The 14,827-nt window shown below is 46.4% G+C and overlaps 2 protein-coding genes across 8 annotated transcripts; one reads left to right on the forward strand and one right to left on the reverse strand.

Annotated features, from left to right (window-relative positions):
• Nucleotides 1-109: 109 nt before the first annotated feature.
• casp2 (caspase 2, apoptosis-related cysteine peptidase) lies at nucleotides 110-8,780 on the reverse strand. Of its 3 annotated transcripts, none has more exons than XM_057046054.1 (12): nucleotides 8,626-8,780; nucleotides 8,062-8,215; nucleotides 7,262-7,432; nucleotides 6,386-6,455; nucleotides 5,735-5,826; nucleotides 5,178-5,360; nucleotides 4,969-5,097; nucleotides 4,789-4,879; nucleotides 2,288-2,476; nucleotides 1,907-2,016; nucleotides 1,454-1,824; nucleotides 110-1,393 (listed from the first exon to the last, which is right to left on the reverse strand). In XM_057046054.1, the coding sequence occupies exons 2-11, from the start codon at nucleotides 8,209-8,211 to the stop codon at nucleotides 1,690-1,692; spliced, it is 1,320 nt and encodes a 439-aa protein (XP_056902034.1). In that variant the 5' UTR covers nucleotides 8,212-8,215; nucleotides 8,626-8,780; the 3' UTR covers nucleotides 110-1,393; nucleotides 1,454-1,689. The 3 variants fall into 3 exon arrangements, with proteins under 3 accessions (XP_056902034.1, XP_056902032.1, XP_056902033.1); XM_057046052.1 differs by having other exon boundaries at nucleotides 2,276-2,476; XM_057046053.1 differs by having other exon boundaries at nucleotides 2,276-2,476; nucleotides 8,538-8,765.
• Nucleotides 8,781-9,658: 878 nt separating this feature from the next.
• On the forward strand, nucleotides 9,659-14,801 carry rap1gapl (RAP1 GTPase activating protein-like). Of its 5 annotated transcripts, none has more exons than XM_057045977.1 (20): nucleotides 9,659-9,835; nucleotides 9,932-10,027; nucleotides 10,127-10,159; nucleotides 10,271-10,388; nucleotides 10,559-10,594; nucleotides 10,672-10,719; nucleotides 10,807-11,004; nucleotides 11,078-11,211; nucleotides 11,531-11,609; nucleotides 11,879-11,932; nucleotides 12,022-12,105; nucleotides 12,182-12,282; nucleotides 12,367-12,496; nucleotides 12,577-12,738; nucleotides 13,655-13,726; nucleotides 13,847-13,933; nucleotides 14,005-14,160; nucleotides 14,237-14,320; nucleotides 14,409-14,428; nucleotides 14,513-14,801. In XM_057045977.1, the coding sequence occupies exons 1-20, from the start codon at nucleotides 9,825-9,827 to the stop codon at nucleotides 14,556-14,558; spliced, it is 1,749 nt and encodes a 582-aa protein (XP_056901957.1). In that variant the 5' UTR covers nucleotides 9,659-9,824; the 3' UTR covers nucleotides 14,559-14,801. The 5 variants fall into 5 exon arrangements, with proteins under 5 accessions (XP_056901957.1, XP_056901960.1, XP_056901958.1 ...); XM_057045980.1 differs by having other exon boundaries at nucleotides 11,078-11,175; XM_057045978.1 differs by having other exon boundaries at nucleotides 10,271-10,382.
• The last annotated feature ends 26 nt before the right edge of the window (nucleotides 14,802-14,827 follow it).

Here is a 14,827-nt window from a genome sequence, read left to right on the forward strand (position 1 = left end):
AGTGGAGCGCAGCGCGTGCGGGAGCCACATTCGTGCACGCCGAGGCTGCGGGAACCTGCTTAAATGACACACATGCATAAATCAGAATAATGAAAACACCAAAATCGCGTTCCCGTTTTGAAAACACGGTGAGTTTATTCGGAGTTTGGCAGTCGTTGCTGTTGACAGGAATAAAACCTCTCTGGGGGAGAGCACCTTCCAGAGCGGGATAAACCCGTCCGGGAGCATCTAGTTTGATGAGCATTCGTGTTAAACATCAATACTGCTTCAAACATTTTCTTTTACTACAACACTGTTGTAACTAAACACACTTCTCAAGGCTTTTCTGGGAAGCATCGATGCTCACAGGGCCTGAGAAATTGATTTCTGTGTCTGTGGGGGTTGCCAAGGCGATACAGTATACTGTAAAGGCTCCACGGTCATAAATTTGTCTAAAAGATCATCATCACATGGTACAGCTGAAAACCGCATGTTGATTCAGGAAGCCCTGAAACCGGACAACTTGCATTTCCTCTATAATCAAAGTAAAATACCACAGATATGAGACGGAGCTGCTCATAATTGCAGCTCCCACTTATGAGCAGTCAGTTAGCATAAAGGTCAGAGTTCATACATGAGGTGTGTGACCCCACACATGTAGCACCACATTCCCCAGGCAGCCCCACACCATGAGCAAAGTCTGCGTAAAGGTTTTGCAGCTATAAAAGAGTCAGCTGGAATTTAAAAAAATAAAAACAATGATCCTATTCTTAAGCTGCCGTGTAGGCATTTTCCAATTAAGGAGAAAGTTCTACATTAATTTTCCCTGTAGTTGACGGTTGCTAAAAAAAGGAAAAGGGATGGTCCCTGCTCTGCTGCCCCCTGCCGGTGCACGGAAGAAAAACACCAGATAGTTCATTACACCAACCCTTATATAAAAACATTTCCATAGAAAGTCACAAAAATAGATCTGTGTGGAAAATACATTTTTAAAACTGGAAGAAATGCTGACTCCTCCACTGGCACAGACATGCGTGCACCCACATGCGTGCATGTAGAGTAACATACACTCACCAGCCACTTTATTAGGCACGGCTCGCTCATAAGAGGTCAAACTTTGGTGAAACTGAGCGAACTGTAGCCTCACGTTCCTGTTCTTAGCTAACAGGAGGGGCACCGGGCCTGGTCTTCTGCTGCTGTAGCCCATCTTCTTCAAGGTTGGACGTGTTGGTCATTCCTCGGTTGTAACCAGTGGTTATTTGAGTTACTGGTGCCTTCGTATCAAGATTGTGCATGAAAATCCCAGAAGATCAACAGTTCCTGAAGCGCTCAGGCCAGCCTGCTGGACACGAACAAGGCCATCTTCAAAGTCACTCACTTCGCCTTCCTTCCCCATTCTGATGCTGTTTTTGACCTTCAGCAGTCGTCTTGGCCGTGTTTTGACCTTCAGCAGTCGTCTTGGCCGTGTTTTGACCTTCAGCAGTCGTCTTGGCCATGTCTCCAAGCCTCAATGCAGTGCAGCCACGTGTTCAATTAGCTAATCGTCTTAACAAGCAATTGAACAGGCGGATCTAATAAAGTGGCCGGTGAGCATATTTGCTCTATTATCAGCACATTATTGGTGCATCTGTGCATGTGTTGGATTTAAGAAGCAATATTTACACAGGGGTCACATGTTCCCCCACTGAGTCTCCTGTGCATATATTCAGATCAATACTGGGGTTGGTACTTGGGGAAAAGGAAGAGATCTTTGCACAAGGAGCTGGTGAATTCAGACATTTCCTTGCAGCGGTGGTGGGCAGTGCCGGGGGCATAACCCTCCCTGTCCTTTATACGGCGGTTGACCTAAAGACAGAGGATAAACGTATATGTGAAAGTTAAGACATTCAGACTGCAGAAAAAGAAGAATGAGATGTTTAATCTTCACCTGCACCAGAATGTCTGCGAGATGTCTGTCCCTGGCATGAAGGCGGAGTGCTGTGTTAAGTTCTTGGATAAACCAGGATCCTCTTTTGGTGTTCCGCATGGCTGCTGTCCCTGAAGGAGGCAGAGATGAAGCAATGAAGGAAGGCTGTCTCCAAGAACCCTGGAACCACAAACTCCAGGCAGCCACAGTGCATCCAGATGTGGTTACAGCTGAGCACTGGAGTTTTAAGAACTCTGTCCTCAGCTTCCTAAGGTATTAACCGTTCATGCTAATCGATGTAGCACAGAGGCGCCTTAATGCCGGACTTGTTCCTCACTCACCAAATAAGACATTTCCACATTTTCAGAACAACAAAAGGAGCAAACTTACAAACTCTCTGACCTTTGAGAGATGCGAAGCCACAGATCATGTCAGACCGCTGAGGCAGTTTAATCCTGGGTCTGCATATGTCCCCTCGCTGTCTGCCCTCGGCATCCTTCTCTCCTTCCCTTCCTGCATCCCGCTGCTCACAGCTCGGCGAGCTCGTTCTAGAGGGCCCGTCTATCTGCTCCACGCCACAGTCCATCTCATCTACGAAGCAAGAGGCAAACGTCAACAGGGAAGAAGGACATCCGATATATCTACCGTTATAATCACCCTCGTAATAAATAGATTCATGTGGAACCTTTTCAAAAATGACTTGTATTGTAAAATCCCATCAAGCCAACCAATCAAAAAACTGCAACATATTCAGCGATAAATTTGGCCACAATAGCCAATTGATGGCAAAGCCACGACCAGGAGGACCAATGGTGCAGAGTGGATGTGTAAATATATTCAAATATAGACAGCTCTGTATCCGCTCAGAGCCAGAACCATCCGTACTTTAAAGAGATTATTAAAACATGGAGGGAAACTAAAATGATTTAATGTGGTCTGATCAAGGCCCAGCAGCTGTCTTTAATCCTCAACTGGCAAAGAAAGTGATAATTTAAATATTTAAATCCCTGATGGGCTGTATTTTCCCCCACGGATCTGGAGCTGTGTGGCTCATGAGCGGCTGTGCAACAGTCGCCGGGGTTGTCGCTCGCGTAGACATTTTTCACAGCAGTCATCTTGGCACCAACGCGCCGGGTAATCACGGTCGCTCCCAGTGACGCTAATTAAAGTGCTGCAACATCCAGGTCAAACAGAATTATGGCGCCGCTCTAGTGTGTGCTGACATCTGGAAAGGTTGGGTCTCATTAAATGGAACAAAACTTGAATTCATTTTATTTATTACACCTGCGTTTGTGTTCAGCTGCTTGTCCACATGGAGGGTGAGAGCAGGGGAGAGGAGAGGAGAGGAGAGGAGAGGAGAGGAGAGGAGAGGAGAGGAGAGGAGAGGAGGAGAGGAGAGGAGAGAGGAGGGAAGGAGAGGAAGGGGGGAGAGAGGAGAGGAGGGAAGGAGAGGAGGGGGGAGGAGAGGAAGAGGAGAGGAGAGGGGAGGGGAGAGGAGAGGAGGGGGGAGGAGGAGGAGAGGAGAGGAGAGGAGGGGAGGGGAGAGGAGGGGAGGGGAGGGAGAGAGGGGAGAGGAGGGAGAGGAGGAGAGGAGAGGAGAGGAGGGGAGAGGAGGGGAGGGGAGGGGAGAGGGAGGAGAGGAGGGGAGGAGAGGAGAGGAGAGGAGAGGAGAGGGAGGAGAGGAGGGGAGGGGAGAGGAGAGAGGAGAGGAGAGGAGAGGAGAGGAGAGGAGAGGAGAGGAGAGGAGAGGAGAGGAGAGGAGAGGAGAGGAGGAGAGGAGAGGAGAGGAGGGAGGAGAGGAGAGGAGAGGAGGAGAGAGGAGAGGAGGGTTGGCGTTGGCCTTCCCTTGTTACGTGGGAGGAACCCTGATGATGATGTTCTACAGGACATCAACACTGTTTCTCGATCCTTCAACACTCGCTTCACTTCATGAAGGTCGGCAACACAGAAACCTACTGATTGTATGAATTAAAGAGTCGTGGTCACAGATCGTTTAACGAGCCGTCGTTACAGGAGCCAAAACCCTTCAAAGGTGCAGTTAATTAACTCACAGAACTTATTTCACCGTATTAGTCCGATAAGGCTGTTCTGGTCATACTTTCAAATACCAATTGTTAATCAAAAGCTTTATTAACTACTTTACTAATTACTAATTCTAGAAATATGAAATCTGAGACAGTGGACAGGGTTCCAGCATGTCACACATGTGGACATGAATTATCTAAAGAACACCAAAACACAGCCTGACAAACACAGCTAAACAATCAGATACAGAAGGTGAATCATCTGCTGACCTTTGTTGGGACGATCCCTTGTCTAAATTTGCTGTGCTTGTGTTTCACTACTTGCACATAAAAGTTAAAAAACATTTAAGTCAGGAATGTAGTCAGATAAGGTCTCGCCAGTGCAGCTGGCACATCATCACCATCACCATCATCATCATCATCCTCCCCCTCGATGCACGAAAGAGTTAAATAGTTGTTTCAGAGCTCTGCTCCACAAATCTACCAGTAATTCCACCTCCCTCTGTGCGAGGCACTAATACCCCACTGGAATTAAGAGTTTATTACTATACATAATTAACAAACTTTCAAGATTCATCTAATTTTATCACAAAAGAGATTCAGAATTCAGAAATTCAATTAAACAAACCAAGTTACCGCCTTCGTTCTCCGACTGTGAGCTGATATAAATCCAACGACAGTTTAAGCACGTAAACATGGCGGAAATGATTTTTCATGATTCTCATCAGGACAACAGAGGGAAAGCGTGTGAGAGGGAGGGTTCTGAGGACTAGGAGGTGTTTTAGGGTCAGAGTTTTAGGGTCACAGATATCCTGAACACACGATAACGATCACGCTGTTCCCTCTCTGTGTGTCGGGGCTGCAGACGTCAGCACTCACCTCCTCTGCACGCCTGGATGAAAAACATCTTCGGCTTGTTCTGCAGCAGTGGACAATGTGCATTATCGAAGGCTTCGAACACCCAGTCCAACTGAAAGGGAACGCACGACGTCACATCGCACGCCTTTATTCCTCCAGTGGAGTAAAGCCGAGAGTAAAACCAAACCCAGCCCAGCACACCTGCAGAAGCTCTCCGTCGATGCCGTAGACGGCTCCCTCCACTCCGTGGGACAGCAGACACACCACACAGCTGTCCACGCTCCGATGCTCCGGCCGGCCGGAGAAGTTCTGGATGCACGTCTTAATGCCCTGGGTGAGGAAACACAGGAAAACACGCTGTTGCCCCATCTTGTTGCACCGATGGCAGGTGTGTGAGTGTGTGGCGCCACCTGAGCGGTGAGGTCTCGCTGCACCGTCACCGAGTATTCCAGCTCCGTGAAGACTTTCCTCAGCACCTCGTCGTCCACCTCCCCTCCTTTCCTGGGGTCAAGTTCAGGGGCGGCGCAAGGATTGAAGGTGACGTTGCTGATCACCAGCGCAAAACCACGAGGTGAAGAGGCCATTTTATAGGACTGAGATGGAAAAAGTGACAAAACATGATAAATAAACAAAGAAATATTGGTTAGAATTATATCAGGGATTCAAAAGATGACTGGTTCTACTGGGTTTAACTGTGTGCAGAGTCCAGAACACGAGTACAACAAATTGTGGACCAAAATAATGATGGTGAGGCTTAAATCAGTGTTTCATGTTTGAATATACTCAGATTTACATAAAAAAACAACCATTAAACAAAAATATATAACACATAATACACCATTTCAGCAATATTCACCTTCATTAGCTTTCATTTATGCCTGAATTTAGCATTTTCTTCTAAACCTTAAACAATTTCTTAAAATCTCACAAATAAGAAATTTCGAAAACTTTAATAACAAACTTTTACCTGCTGAAAATGGGAGAGGTAAAAATCAGGAGTGCACGGGAGCACGGGTGTATTGATGGGACTATCGGCATCCAGACTGACCTCCAGGGACTCTGTCTCACACACACACACACACACACACACATATATAAGTGACTGAAAATTCTGAAATGATAACAAAAGTAATTAACTCTCATATTCCGACCACCCAGTTTTATCTGTGAACACAAGTAAGAGACGATTAGTGTAAATATATGAGGAAGTGTGAGAAATAAAGCAGTTAAAGCTAAATTGCTTGTTTGACGTTTCTCATCACTTTGTGTGTGTGTGTGTGTGTGTGTGCTTGTGTGTGTGTGTCTATCATGTGACTGCAGACCGTGCACCACAATGCTGGGAATGAGTCACTCTTGAGGCGTGGCCCGTGTATGTAGACCGTGACCTGAGCAGAGCAACCCTGGTACAACCACAACGTACAACTTCTCTCCATGACATAAATATTAGCTTAAATCTATTGAGCTATTGTGGCTCACTCTAATAGTATCTTTACTTTCCTGAAAGTGGGAAGTTGTCGACGGAGCACTTATACCCGCCCCGTCACCACGGAAACAAAAAACTATTGACAACAAGAGAGCATGATTGAATTAATGCAGGTTATGTTGCAATGGCACTCACCATGAGCCCGTGCTCTCTTAGCTGGAACGGCTTCTTGAGTGGGAAGGGGAACAGATGAGTCGACACATGTCTAATATTCAAAGAGACACCGATTTTAATGAATAAATGATTAACAGCTAAACACAGACATAATATGATTAAGAACTTGGCAGCAGCTGTTGTTTTTTTGTAGGAAATATGGCAATTAAAAGAGAACCTGCTAAAGAATCTCCTCTAGGACCCCCTCATCTGGTTGTGTGTCAGACAATGATGCAGTGCCTAATCTCTTTTTTCTTCCCTTTAGTCTATCGTACTTTTTTGCCTGAGAACAACCTTCAGCTTTCTGAGGTCATAAAGGTCACAGAGCCAGTATTATTTACAGACCCAGCATCACTACATAGTTGCAAAAGCAGAGTCCCCCTGAGAAGGGTCAATTGAAGACCCCAGCCCACTGGTGCCCAGGCTATTGCAGGTATTAACTGCCCACCTTGAACAAAACTATGTCCAGATCAACAAATTTACACAAAGCTGTGCTCATCTGAGTCTCTGTAATGCTAAAAGATGCTCATATTTGCCACACCTCCCCTCAGGACAGAACCTGTTTATTCCACAACAAAAGCATGAAACAACCGAACTGCATGTGTGGACGCAGCAACAAGAGCCTGCTGTGATGTGGAGTTACAATTTGGGCAAAGTGGGCTATGAAAGCTTCAATGCAGAGGCAAAACTCCACAGCAAGGAGCACTTTTTCCTTTAAGCTAGTTGCTTTCGTCTCACCTGTCTGGAAGACAAACTATCCCCAATTCACCTGCTGTGGACTCACAAGGTCTGCCAATAATCAGCTTCATGTTTGAAAGCATGTCAGTGTTTCAGAAAGTGAGCGTGTGAGACACTCGCCTCCACATGTGTCCCGTTCCCATTCGTTTCCGAAGTTTGTGTGAGCAGGTCACACAAGTGCTGCTGATCCGTCGCCCGCAGAGCCGAGCAGAAGCTGCTGAAGGCTTTAGGTCCTCGCTTGGGTAAGAGCAGTTGTAATCGCCAGCTCCGTTTCTGAGATGTTTGCTCAGCCTGCAAACGGAAAGACACACAAATAAAGACTGTTAACAACAACACTTCATTTCTCTCCCCCATCCGTCCTCCCCGTGTTGTTCACAGCTAAAATGTGCCTCTGCACCAATGGCTGATGGGCACGCGAGACAAGTTACGCCTCATGGGAGCGATGACGTTGAAAACTTTGAAATAAATAACCTGTGCACAGCTGGACACAAAACTCTGGTGGAATATTGAAATGGCTGCAGGGAGGCAGGAGAAGGAAGGCATGTTTCATCTCGACAGGGTAATCAAGCTAAATTCATGGTAGCACATCATGGTTTCTATCTGCATGGAGTCTTTTTATCTGCACACTAGTTTGTCTGTACCATTCTGCATGAACAGTCAGTGTTTGTGGCACTTTCTCGCAGCTATTCGGCTGTATATATGATGCATTTGATGCCTTTAAACTCCCCAGGACTGTTCCTCAAGCAGAGGGTAATGAAGCTGAAGCTGCTCTGGCAATTTTGGAGAGGTCTGTGGAGAGGTACAAATGCATGACTGTTGACAAACCTATTAAATGTGTCATATTGAGCACGTGAATGGAGAACCATGGATCGTCATTGTCTCGATTCCTGCCCCCAGATCCATAATCAACAGTCACATACCATAATGCTCTCTGCCATGCTCTCCGTCAGGATGTCGTCCGCCTGTAAGCACTGGATGAGCAGCTCATCCACCACCAGCTGCTTACAGAGGACAGCGGATTGTCTCCGAAGTGTCCGGGCATCCTGTTCCCGCATGCCACAATGCAGCATTTTGCTACGAAGAAACATCTTTAACTTAACAGTGTCACATAAACAGTAATATTTCAATCTTTCTCCAGAACACGACTGCAACGACACTCTTGCACAGTTAATTATTAGCACGGTTTGCAACAATAAAACACCGAATAATGTAGAACAGTTTAAAAAGGAAATGAAACGTCAATGCTAACCGAGCCGCAGGTGTAGCGAGCTTTAACGATGTTCTATTGCAACAAACACGACGGTGTGAAGCTTTGTAGCCTTGTAATAACAGAACATCTGGAACAGCTGTAAATTATGGTCAGAAAACTTGAGTTGAACGCTGATAGTTTACTTGCCATTGCTAAACGGCTAACACGCTCACGTCGGACTGCCTGCTTTTTCTTGGGGGCGGGAAGAAAATAGGAGATATAAACCAAAACACACCTAATTGTTGGCGTCCCTTGATTTCTGTAAAGAAATCCGAAACCGCGCAGCTAAAGTGCAAAAACGTCGACTGGAATCACGCTTATTTTCGGAAACTATCTGCATCCCGCTTGATCCAAACTTCCGTGGACATTTAGAGAGGCGGGGCCAGCTGTCGGGGGTCACATTACAGCCAATCAGATCAAGGGAGCGTTTTATTGGCAGGTCAATCATCCAATGAGTGTCTTCCTACGGATGTCAGCCATCCAGAGAAACACTGCTGTACAGACGGAACGAGGCGGGGCATTTAGAATTTGAACGGTACAAATTAATGCCAATAATCATGTTAACAGGTCCTAGAACTATTATTTCTAATTTGTTGGATCCAGCAAAAAAGGCTAATCATGATTGTGCAACTATGATAGACTACAGGCTGTTGAAGTGCTATAAGTTAACGATATAACAAGTATTTACAATGCTGAGATAAACGTTCCTTAATACATCACAATACTTGTTCCAAGAATAGCGGGTCTATAAAAATGAATATTCTTATTCAAATGCATTTCAATGGGTGTAATTGAGTAGATACATTTTTCTACAAGGATGTGCTCTGCTATTAGTGGAGTTTAAATGGGAGAACTTCTCTAACTGCTAAGGATTTTCTTAATCTCTTAGCAAAATGTTTTTTTAAAAAAAAAAACCTTCAAAATCACCCCCACAAAACTGCTTCAAGAAGTTTTGCAAAATGAAATTAAATAAGTGAAAATTGCAACAGTTTAAAGGTTGGCCTAACCATCGAATGTACAAGACGCCCAATTCAGTGGTGACAATGAGCTTCCTCTCTATTTCACTTTCATACAATCTCTCTCTCTCTCTCTCTCCTTCGCTGCCTCCCTCCCTGTCCTGAGGCGTCACCCTCCCCTGCTGTCTTTCTCCTCACCCTCGCTATGTGTCTGTCAATAATTGATGATCCTCACCGACTCAAAGGGTAACAGGTCCCAGAGAAAATGTCTCACGCATTTGTTTATTTATTTACCGCTCTGTCTTTACCCTCATGCCCGTTCTGCAGGCGCGTGGATCCACTGGAGTAAGGTACCCTGACGTGGACTCGGGTGCAGTTTGAGGTGGAAGTTGACGAAGCTGCTGCAGCTGTGACCATGAGTGGGTTAATGCTGCCTCTCTGGCTGCCAGCAGGACAGAGGGAGGAAGGGGAAGCTTAAATGAGTGAGAGGTAGGGGGCACAGAGGAGGAGGAGTGACAGAATGGTGGAGTGAATTAATCCGACCTGAGCCAGCCCTGATTGACTCAGTGGCAAACTGTCATGCAGAAACATTCAGAGTCGCACCAACGGCAACGAGAGCAAAAAGAGGAATGACATGTCATTCTCCAGAAAGAGAAGTTTCACTTTTGGGGCGTATGGAGGGTGAGCAATAACACTTCACAGTGTTTATGGTAACAGTGTTGATGGTTGTCATTGTAAAATGTGTTCTTTATTCGTTCAACTTCCCTTTTCTTCCAACAGCGTGGACAGATTCACACACGGAGATGAGGCGAGGTGAGGCTGTATTTTCCACTTTATTGCTGCACTTTCCAGCTATCTGGCAACCTTTGGCTGCGGCACGAGGACCGATCGCATCGTCTCGGTTAAATGAACCTGTTGCTGCAGGACTGAATCGAGCGAGGACAGCATGTTGGACATCCTGGATTCTCCTGCCAGTGAGAGCAAGTCGTTTATCAGCGCCAGCAGCAACCAGAGGGTGACTCCATCACCGTGCTCGGCACGCGTATAATTCAATAGACCTGATGTATTTCCATGCCGTGTTGTTCTAAGAAGTCAAGTTTCCTTTGCGCGTTGCTTGTCTTTTTCCTTCCCCTGCCTCTGCGTCTCTGTGCTTTTCTCTTTCTCTTCCCCATGTGTTCCTGCCTGACCTCAGCTGACTTCTGTTTATATTAGGACACGGAGCTGTTTGAAATCATTGAAAAGCTGCAGGTGAGTTACATTGTCATCGATCTGGTGTTGTGTCTCGGGTTCTCCGGTGTTTCTCAACATCAGGACTCGTCCATCAGGGCAGCAGGATCGATGAGCAGCGGTGTGAATTCCCCCTCCCGCTGAAGGTGCGTTTGAATCTAAAGATCTGCACGTGTGCGTTGATATTATTCAACTCCTTTCATTGCCTTCTGAAGCGCACGTGTCTGTTCTAGTCTCAGGATTTGACAATCGGTGGAGACCTGCCGCTTGTTCTCCCATCGGAGTCGGGGGGCTACTGGATAGACCCCCCTTTGGAGAGGCTGGTGGATGTGAGTCCCACTTCCTGCCAGCATGGCCTCCATCCAGAGCGCTACGATATCATGGAGCGAGACGGAGAGGCCAGGATCTACCACACCTTCTTCCGCTCGCGTGTGAGTCCCACTCCCAGAGGAACACCTTATTTGTCCTTTACTGGTGTTTCCATTCTGTCCTCTTTCCCTCCAGCACCATCACTCGTTCACAGCGGCAGATCCTTGCCTGGGGCCTCTGGTTCTGTCTGTGTGTTTGGAGGAGGAGGAGAACAGGCTGCGGGTGATACTGAGGTTCTGCAGTTATTTCCCCTCTAAGGCGCCTCTCAGGTTACCGCCACAGGTCATGAGAGCGGCGCTTAATCATGTGATCATGTGTGAGGAGAGGAGGAGGTGGGAAGCTCCTCTGCTGACCTCAGACCTCAGTTTAACAGGAGCATTTACAGGAGCAATTTGATTATATGGCAGCTGGTTTGGAAGACACTCATTAAGCAACAAGTGGACATAACCACGAGCTTTACAGTTGCTTTACATGTTGAGTCATATCGGTGGAGTTGTGGGCTGCATTAATGCTATCAGCAGATGTTTTCAGGTTAGATGTACATTCAGGTTGGACGTAATACACTAATCTGTGTATCACATGTCACAGGATGAAGGAGAGCACCCTGCATGGCCTTTTCTCCCTCTCTCTTTTCCCCAACATCCCCTCTGCGGTTGAATTAGCAAAGGTAACAAACACCAACGGTAATGTTGACATTTAAAACATGCTTCGCACGGCAAATAACCGGTAAGCCTCTCGTTTTGCTTCGTATCCTGTTATCAAAACATTCAGATTAAATGGATTAAAGCCTGACATTTAGTTAGCTGCTCCTTCTTTTTGCCATTTCAAGAAACAAATTTTCGCTGCGGCCTCAAAGTTAATTTTGCAGCAGTAATTTTTAGCGAATCACAGAGTGAAACAGCACCAAAATATTCTAAAGTCCCTCATTCTCTGCAGATGCTCTGTGACCGAGTGACCGTCTCAAATTTTGAAGTGGTCTGCCACCTCAGGGTAATCCTCTAAAATTAGCAATAAATATTAAATACGCAGCGTTTATTGCCGACCGGTCTTTTCATATCTGCGTCTCACTCGTCCCTCAGGCTCCAGAACTCATAACCGCCTTCGATGAACACAGGGTGTCTCTTAATTTTAAGTTTGGCATTTTGTGTCAGACGGAGGGACAGGTATGAGACCGTGCTGCAGGTGTCAGCGCCACGGAGCCGCGTCTCCACCTGTCTGACGGCCTTAACCTCTCTGTAGGTCAGCGAGGAGGACATACTCAGCAACAACGGGGAGAGCGAGGAGTTTGTAGAGTTCCTGTCTGTTCTGGGAGAGACGGTTCAGCTGCAGGGCTTCACTGGGTAAATTCAGATTGCGTAATTTAATCTGACAAATGACAAGTGTAATAAATCAGATGATGGGATGCCCTCATTCCCTGTCTTCAGGTTCAGAGGAGGATTGGATGTGTGTCACGGTCAAACAGGAAGTGAGGCGGTCTACACTTCCTTTCATGGGAGAGAAATCATGTTTCACGTGGCAACCAAGCTGCCGTTCACAGACGGTGACCCGCAGCAGGTCAGTCAGAGCCACGTGTCCACAGCGTCCCCACTATTCGCTGCACGGAACCCTCACACACTTTTGCTTTTGTTGTGTAGCTACAGAGGAAGAGACACATTGGAAACGATATTGTAGCTCTGGTCTACCAGGAGGGCAACACCCCTTTTCTGTCTGACGTTATCAAGTCGCACTTCTTACACTGTTTTCTGGTGGTTCGAAGGATTCAGAGCGCAGAGGGGATGGACAAAAGAGTCTACCAGGTGAATGGCACTCCCCACAGAGATGGATGGATGGATGGATGATGGATGGATGGATGGAGGGATGGAGGGATGGATGGATGGATGGATGGATGGATGGGTGGGTGGGTGGATGGATGGATGGATGGATGGATGGATGGATGGATGGATGGGTGGGTGGGTGGATGGATGGATGGATGGATGGATGGACAACTTATTTACCCTCATTTACATCCATAATACACTGACGGTAATAACGAACCTACGCTACATTACCAAACGTATTCCCTCGTCTGCCTTCGTACTAACAATATCTTTTGACATCCCATCATTAATCCAGACGCTTGAACGTGCTGTTGTAACGGCTGAGATCAGAACCCTCATCTACATCATCGCGCCCTGGCGTGCAGCAACATTAGAGTGAGAGCGCGACGTCCCCAAACTTGGGAGCGGTCAAACCTCAGTATGCTGAAGCATTAAGAGTTCTTCTCCTCAGGAACTTGGAGGTTAAACCCAACTCCTTAACAACACTGGATAATCCCCCTCCACCAAACTTTACACTTGGCACAGTTCAGTCAGACACGTACCGTTCTCATGGCAACGGCCAAACCCAAGTGTGCGTCCTCCCTCCAGAGAACGCGTGTCCACGGTTCCAGAGCCCACTGGCAGCGTGCTTTACAGGCTCGGATGCAGCTGCTCGGCCATGGAAACCTGTTCCATGGACGTTATCCATGCTCTGTTCTTGAGTTAATCTGAATTCCACGCAGAGTTTGGAGGGTCTGTAGCTATTTACTCTGCAGGACGCTAGCAGCTCAGCAACGCTGATCCTGCCCTGAGCTTTTCTGTAGCCTCATGCAGCAGCCTGGCTGAGTGAAATTTAATTTCTTGTAGAGGAACTGATGCGTATAAACTGGCCACCACACTATTTGTTCCTTGACAGGTGTCTGTCACGGCCAGAGAGGACGTCCCTCCCTTTGGTCCAGCTCTTCCAGATCCTCCCATCTTCACAGAGGTTTGAAATGGAGCTGTCAAGTGTATCAGTCCTTCCATTAGAAATCAGTGTTTGTTGCTTTCCTTTAATACTCTCTTTTGCTTTTGATAATGTATTTTACTGTGCGTGTTTTGGTTTCAGCGATCCCTGCTGAGAGAATTCCTCCTGACCAAACTCATCAATGCAGAGATTTCCTGCTACAAGGCTCAACAGTTCAGCAGGCTGGAGGTGTGTGTGCAGGGCGACACCTTATTTTTGTTAGAAAACTAGAGTTTTCCCTTCATTTCTCTCTGAAACAGCTCCGTACACGCTCCTCCCTCCTGGAGAATCTGCAGGCTGAGTTGTCCACACGTTCCAGGTGCATGATGGGGGACCCGTCAACGTCGACCCTCGCATCCGCTGAGAGCGCGCGGGGAACTTCAGAGGGAAGCGGCGGATTTATCGAGAACTTCAAGGTAAGTTTGAAGCCTTGTGTTCCCCCATGATTTGACTTTATTTCTTTTTCCTGCTCTTCTGAATGGTCGTGTTTAGAGAGCCATCAGAGTGAGGAGCCACTCTTTTGAGACTCTCGGCGTTCCAAAGAAAGTCAGCGGAAGTACATCACAGAAGCCGAAGGTAAGATCCCTCCAAGGAGTCAAACACGTTTGGCTGAAAATAAACTCCAACGCCTGAACTGAATTTCTTTTCTGGACTTCTTTTACAGACAGAGAAAGACTGTGAGAGGTGAGATAAAAGTGGTTTTAAAAATCTCCTTTTTAACACAACTGAACAACAGATGTGATGTTCGATTGTGTCTTTTTCCGACAGTTTGGGAACAACTGAAGATCTGGGATATCTGCAAGAAGATACATAAAAGGAAATTATTACCCAAAGAGCTTAGAGAGTAAAATATATTACTAGTCTTGATTCCATTTGTAAATATATAGTATATTTGAGAATATAATTTTAATCAATGAGTGATATAGCTTCATGAAAATCTTTATATTGTGTATCAGTTGAAAATGAGATGTAAAACGCTGAGAAAGCCATAAATTCTTCGATAAATGTTTGGTGCACAGCTGCTTATAATAAATCTATACATGTGTAATGAAGAAAACTGATGGGCAATTATTCCCCAAAGAA

Source organism: Takifugu flavidus, chromosome 10, assembly GCF_003711565.1.
Source record: "Takifugu flavidus isolate HTHZ2018 chromosome 10, ASM371156v2, whole genome shotgun sequence".
In the NCBI taxonomy this organism is placed as follows: Eukaryota; Metazoa; Chordata; class Actinopteri; order Tetraodontiformes; family Tetraodontidae; genus Takifugu; species Takifugu flavidus.

Coding starts and splice junctions, on each gene's coding strand:
- rap1gapl (XM_057045977.1), top strand. Junction 12,283..12,366: donor CAGCTGCAGGGCTTCACTGG/GTAAATTCAGAT, acceptor CCCTGTCTTCAG/GTTCAGAGGAGGATTGGATG. Junction 12,497..12,576: donor CAGACGGTGACCCGCAGCAG/GTCAGTCAGAGC, acceptor TTTGTTGTGTAG/CTACAGAGGAAGAGACACAT.
- casp2 (XM_057046052.1), bottom strand. CDS start 8,211: ATGCTGCATTGTGGCATGCGGGAACAGGATGCCCGGACACTTCGGAGA. Junction 5,361..5,734: donor ACCTCTCCCATTTTCAGCAG/GTAAAAGTTTGT, acceptor TTTCCATCTCAG/TCCTATAAAATGGCCTCTTC. Junction 1,825..1,906: donor TCGCAGACATTCTGGTGCAG/GTGAAGATTAAA, acceptor CTCTGTCTTTAG/GTCAACCGCCGTATAAAGGA.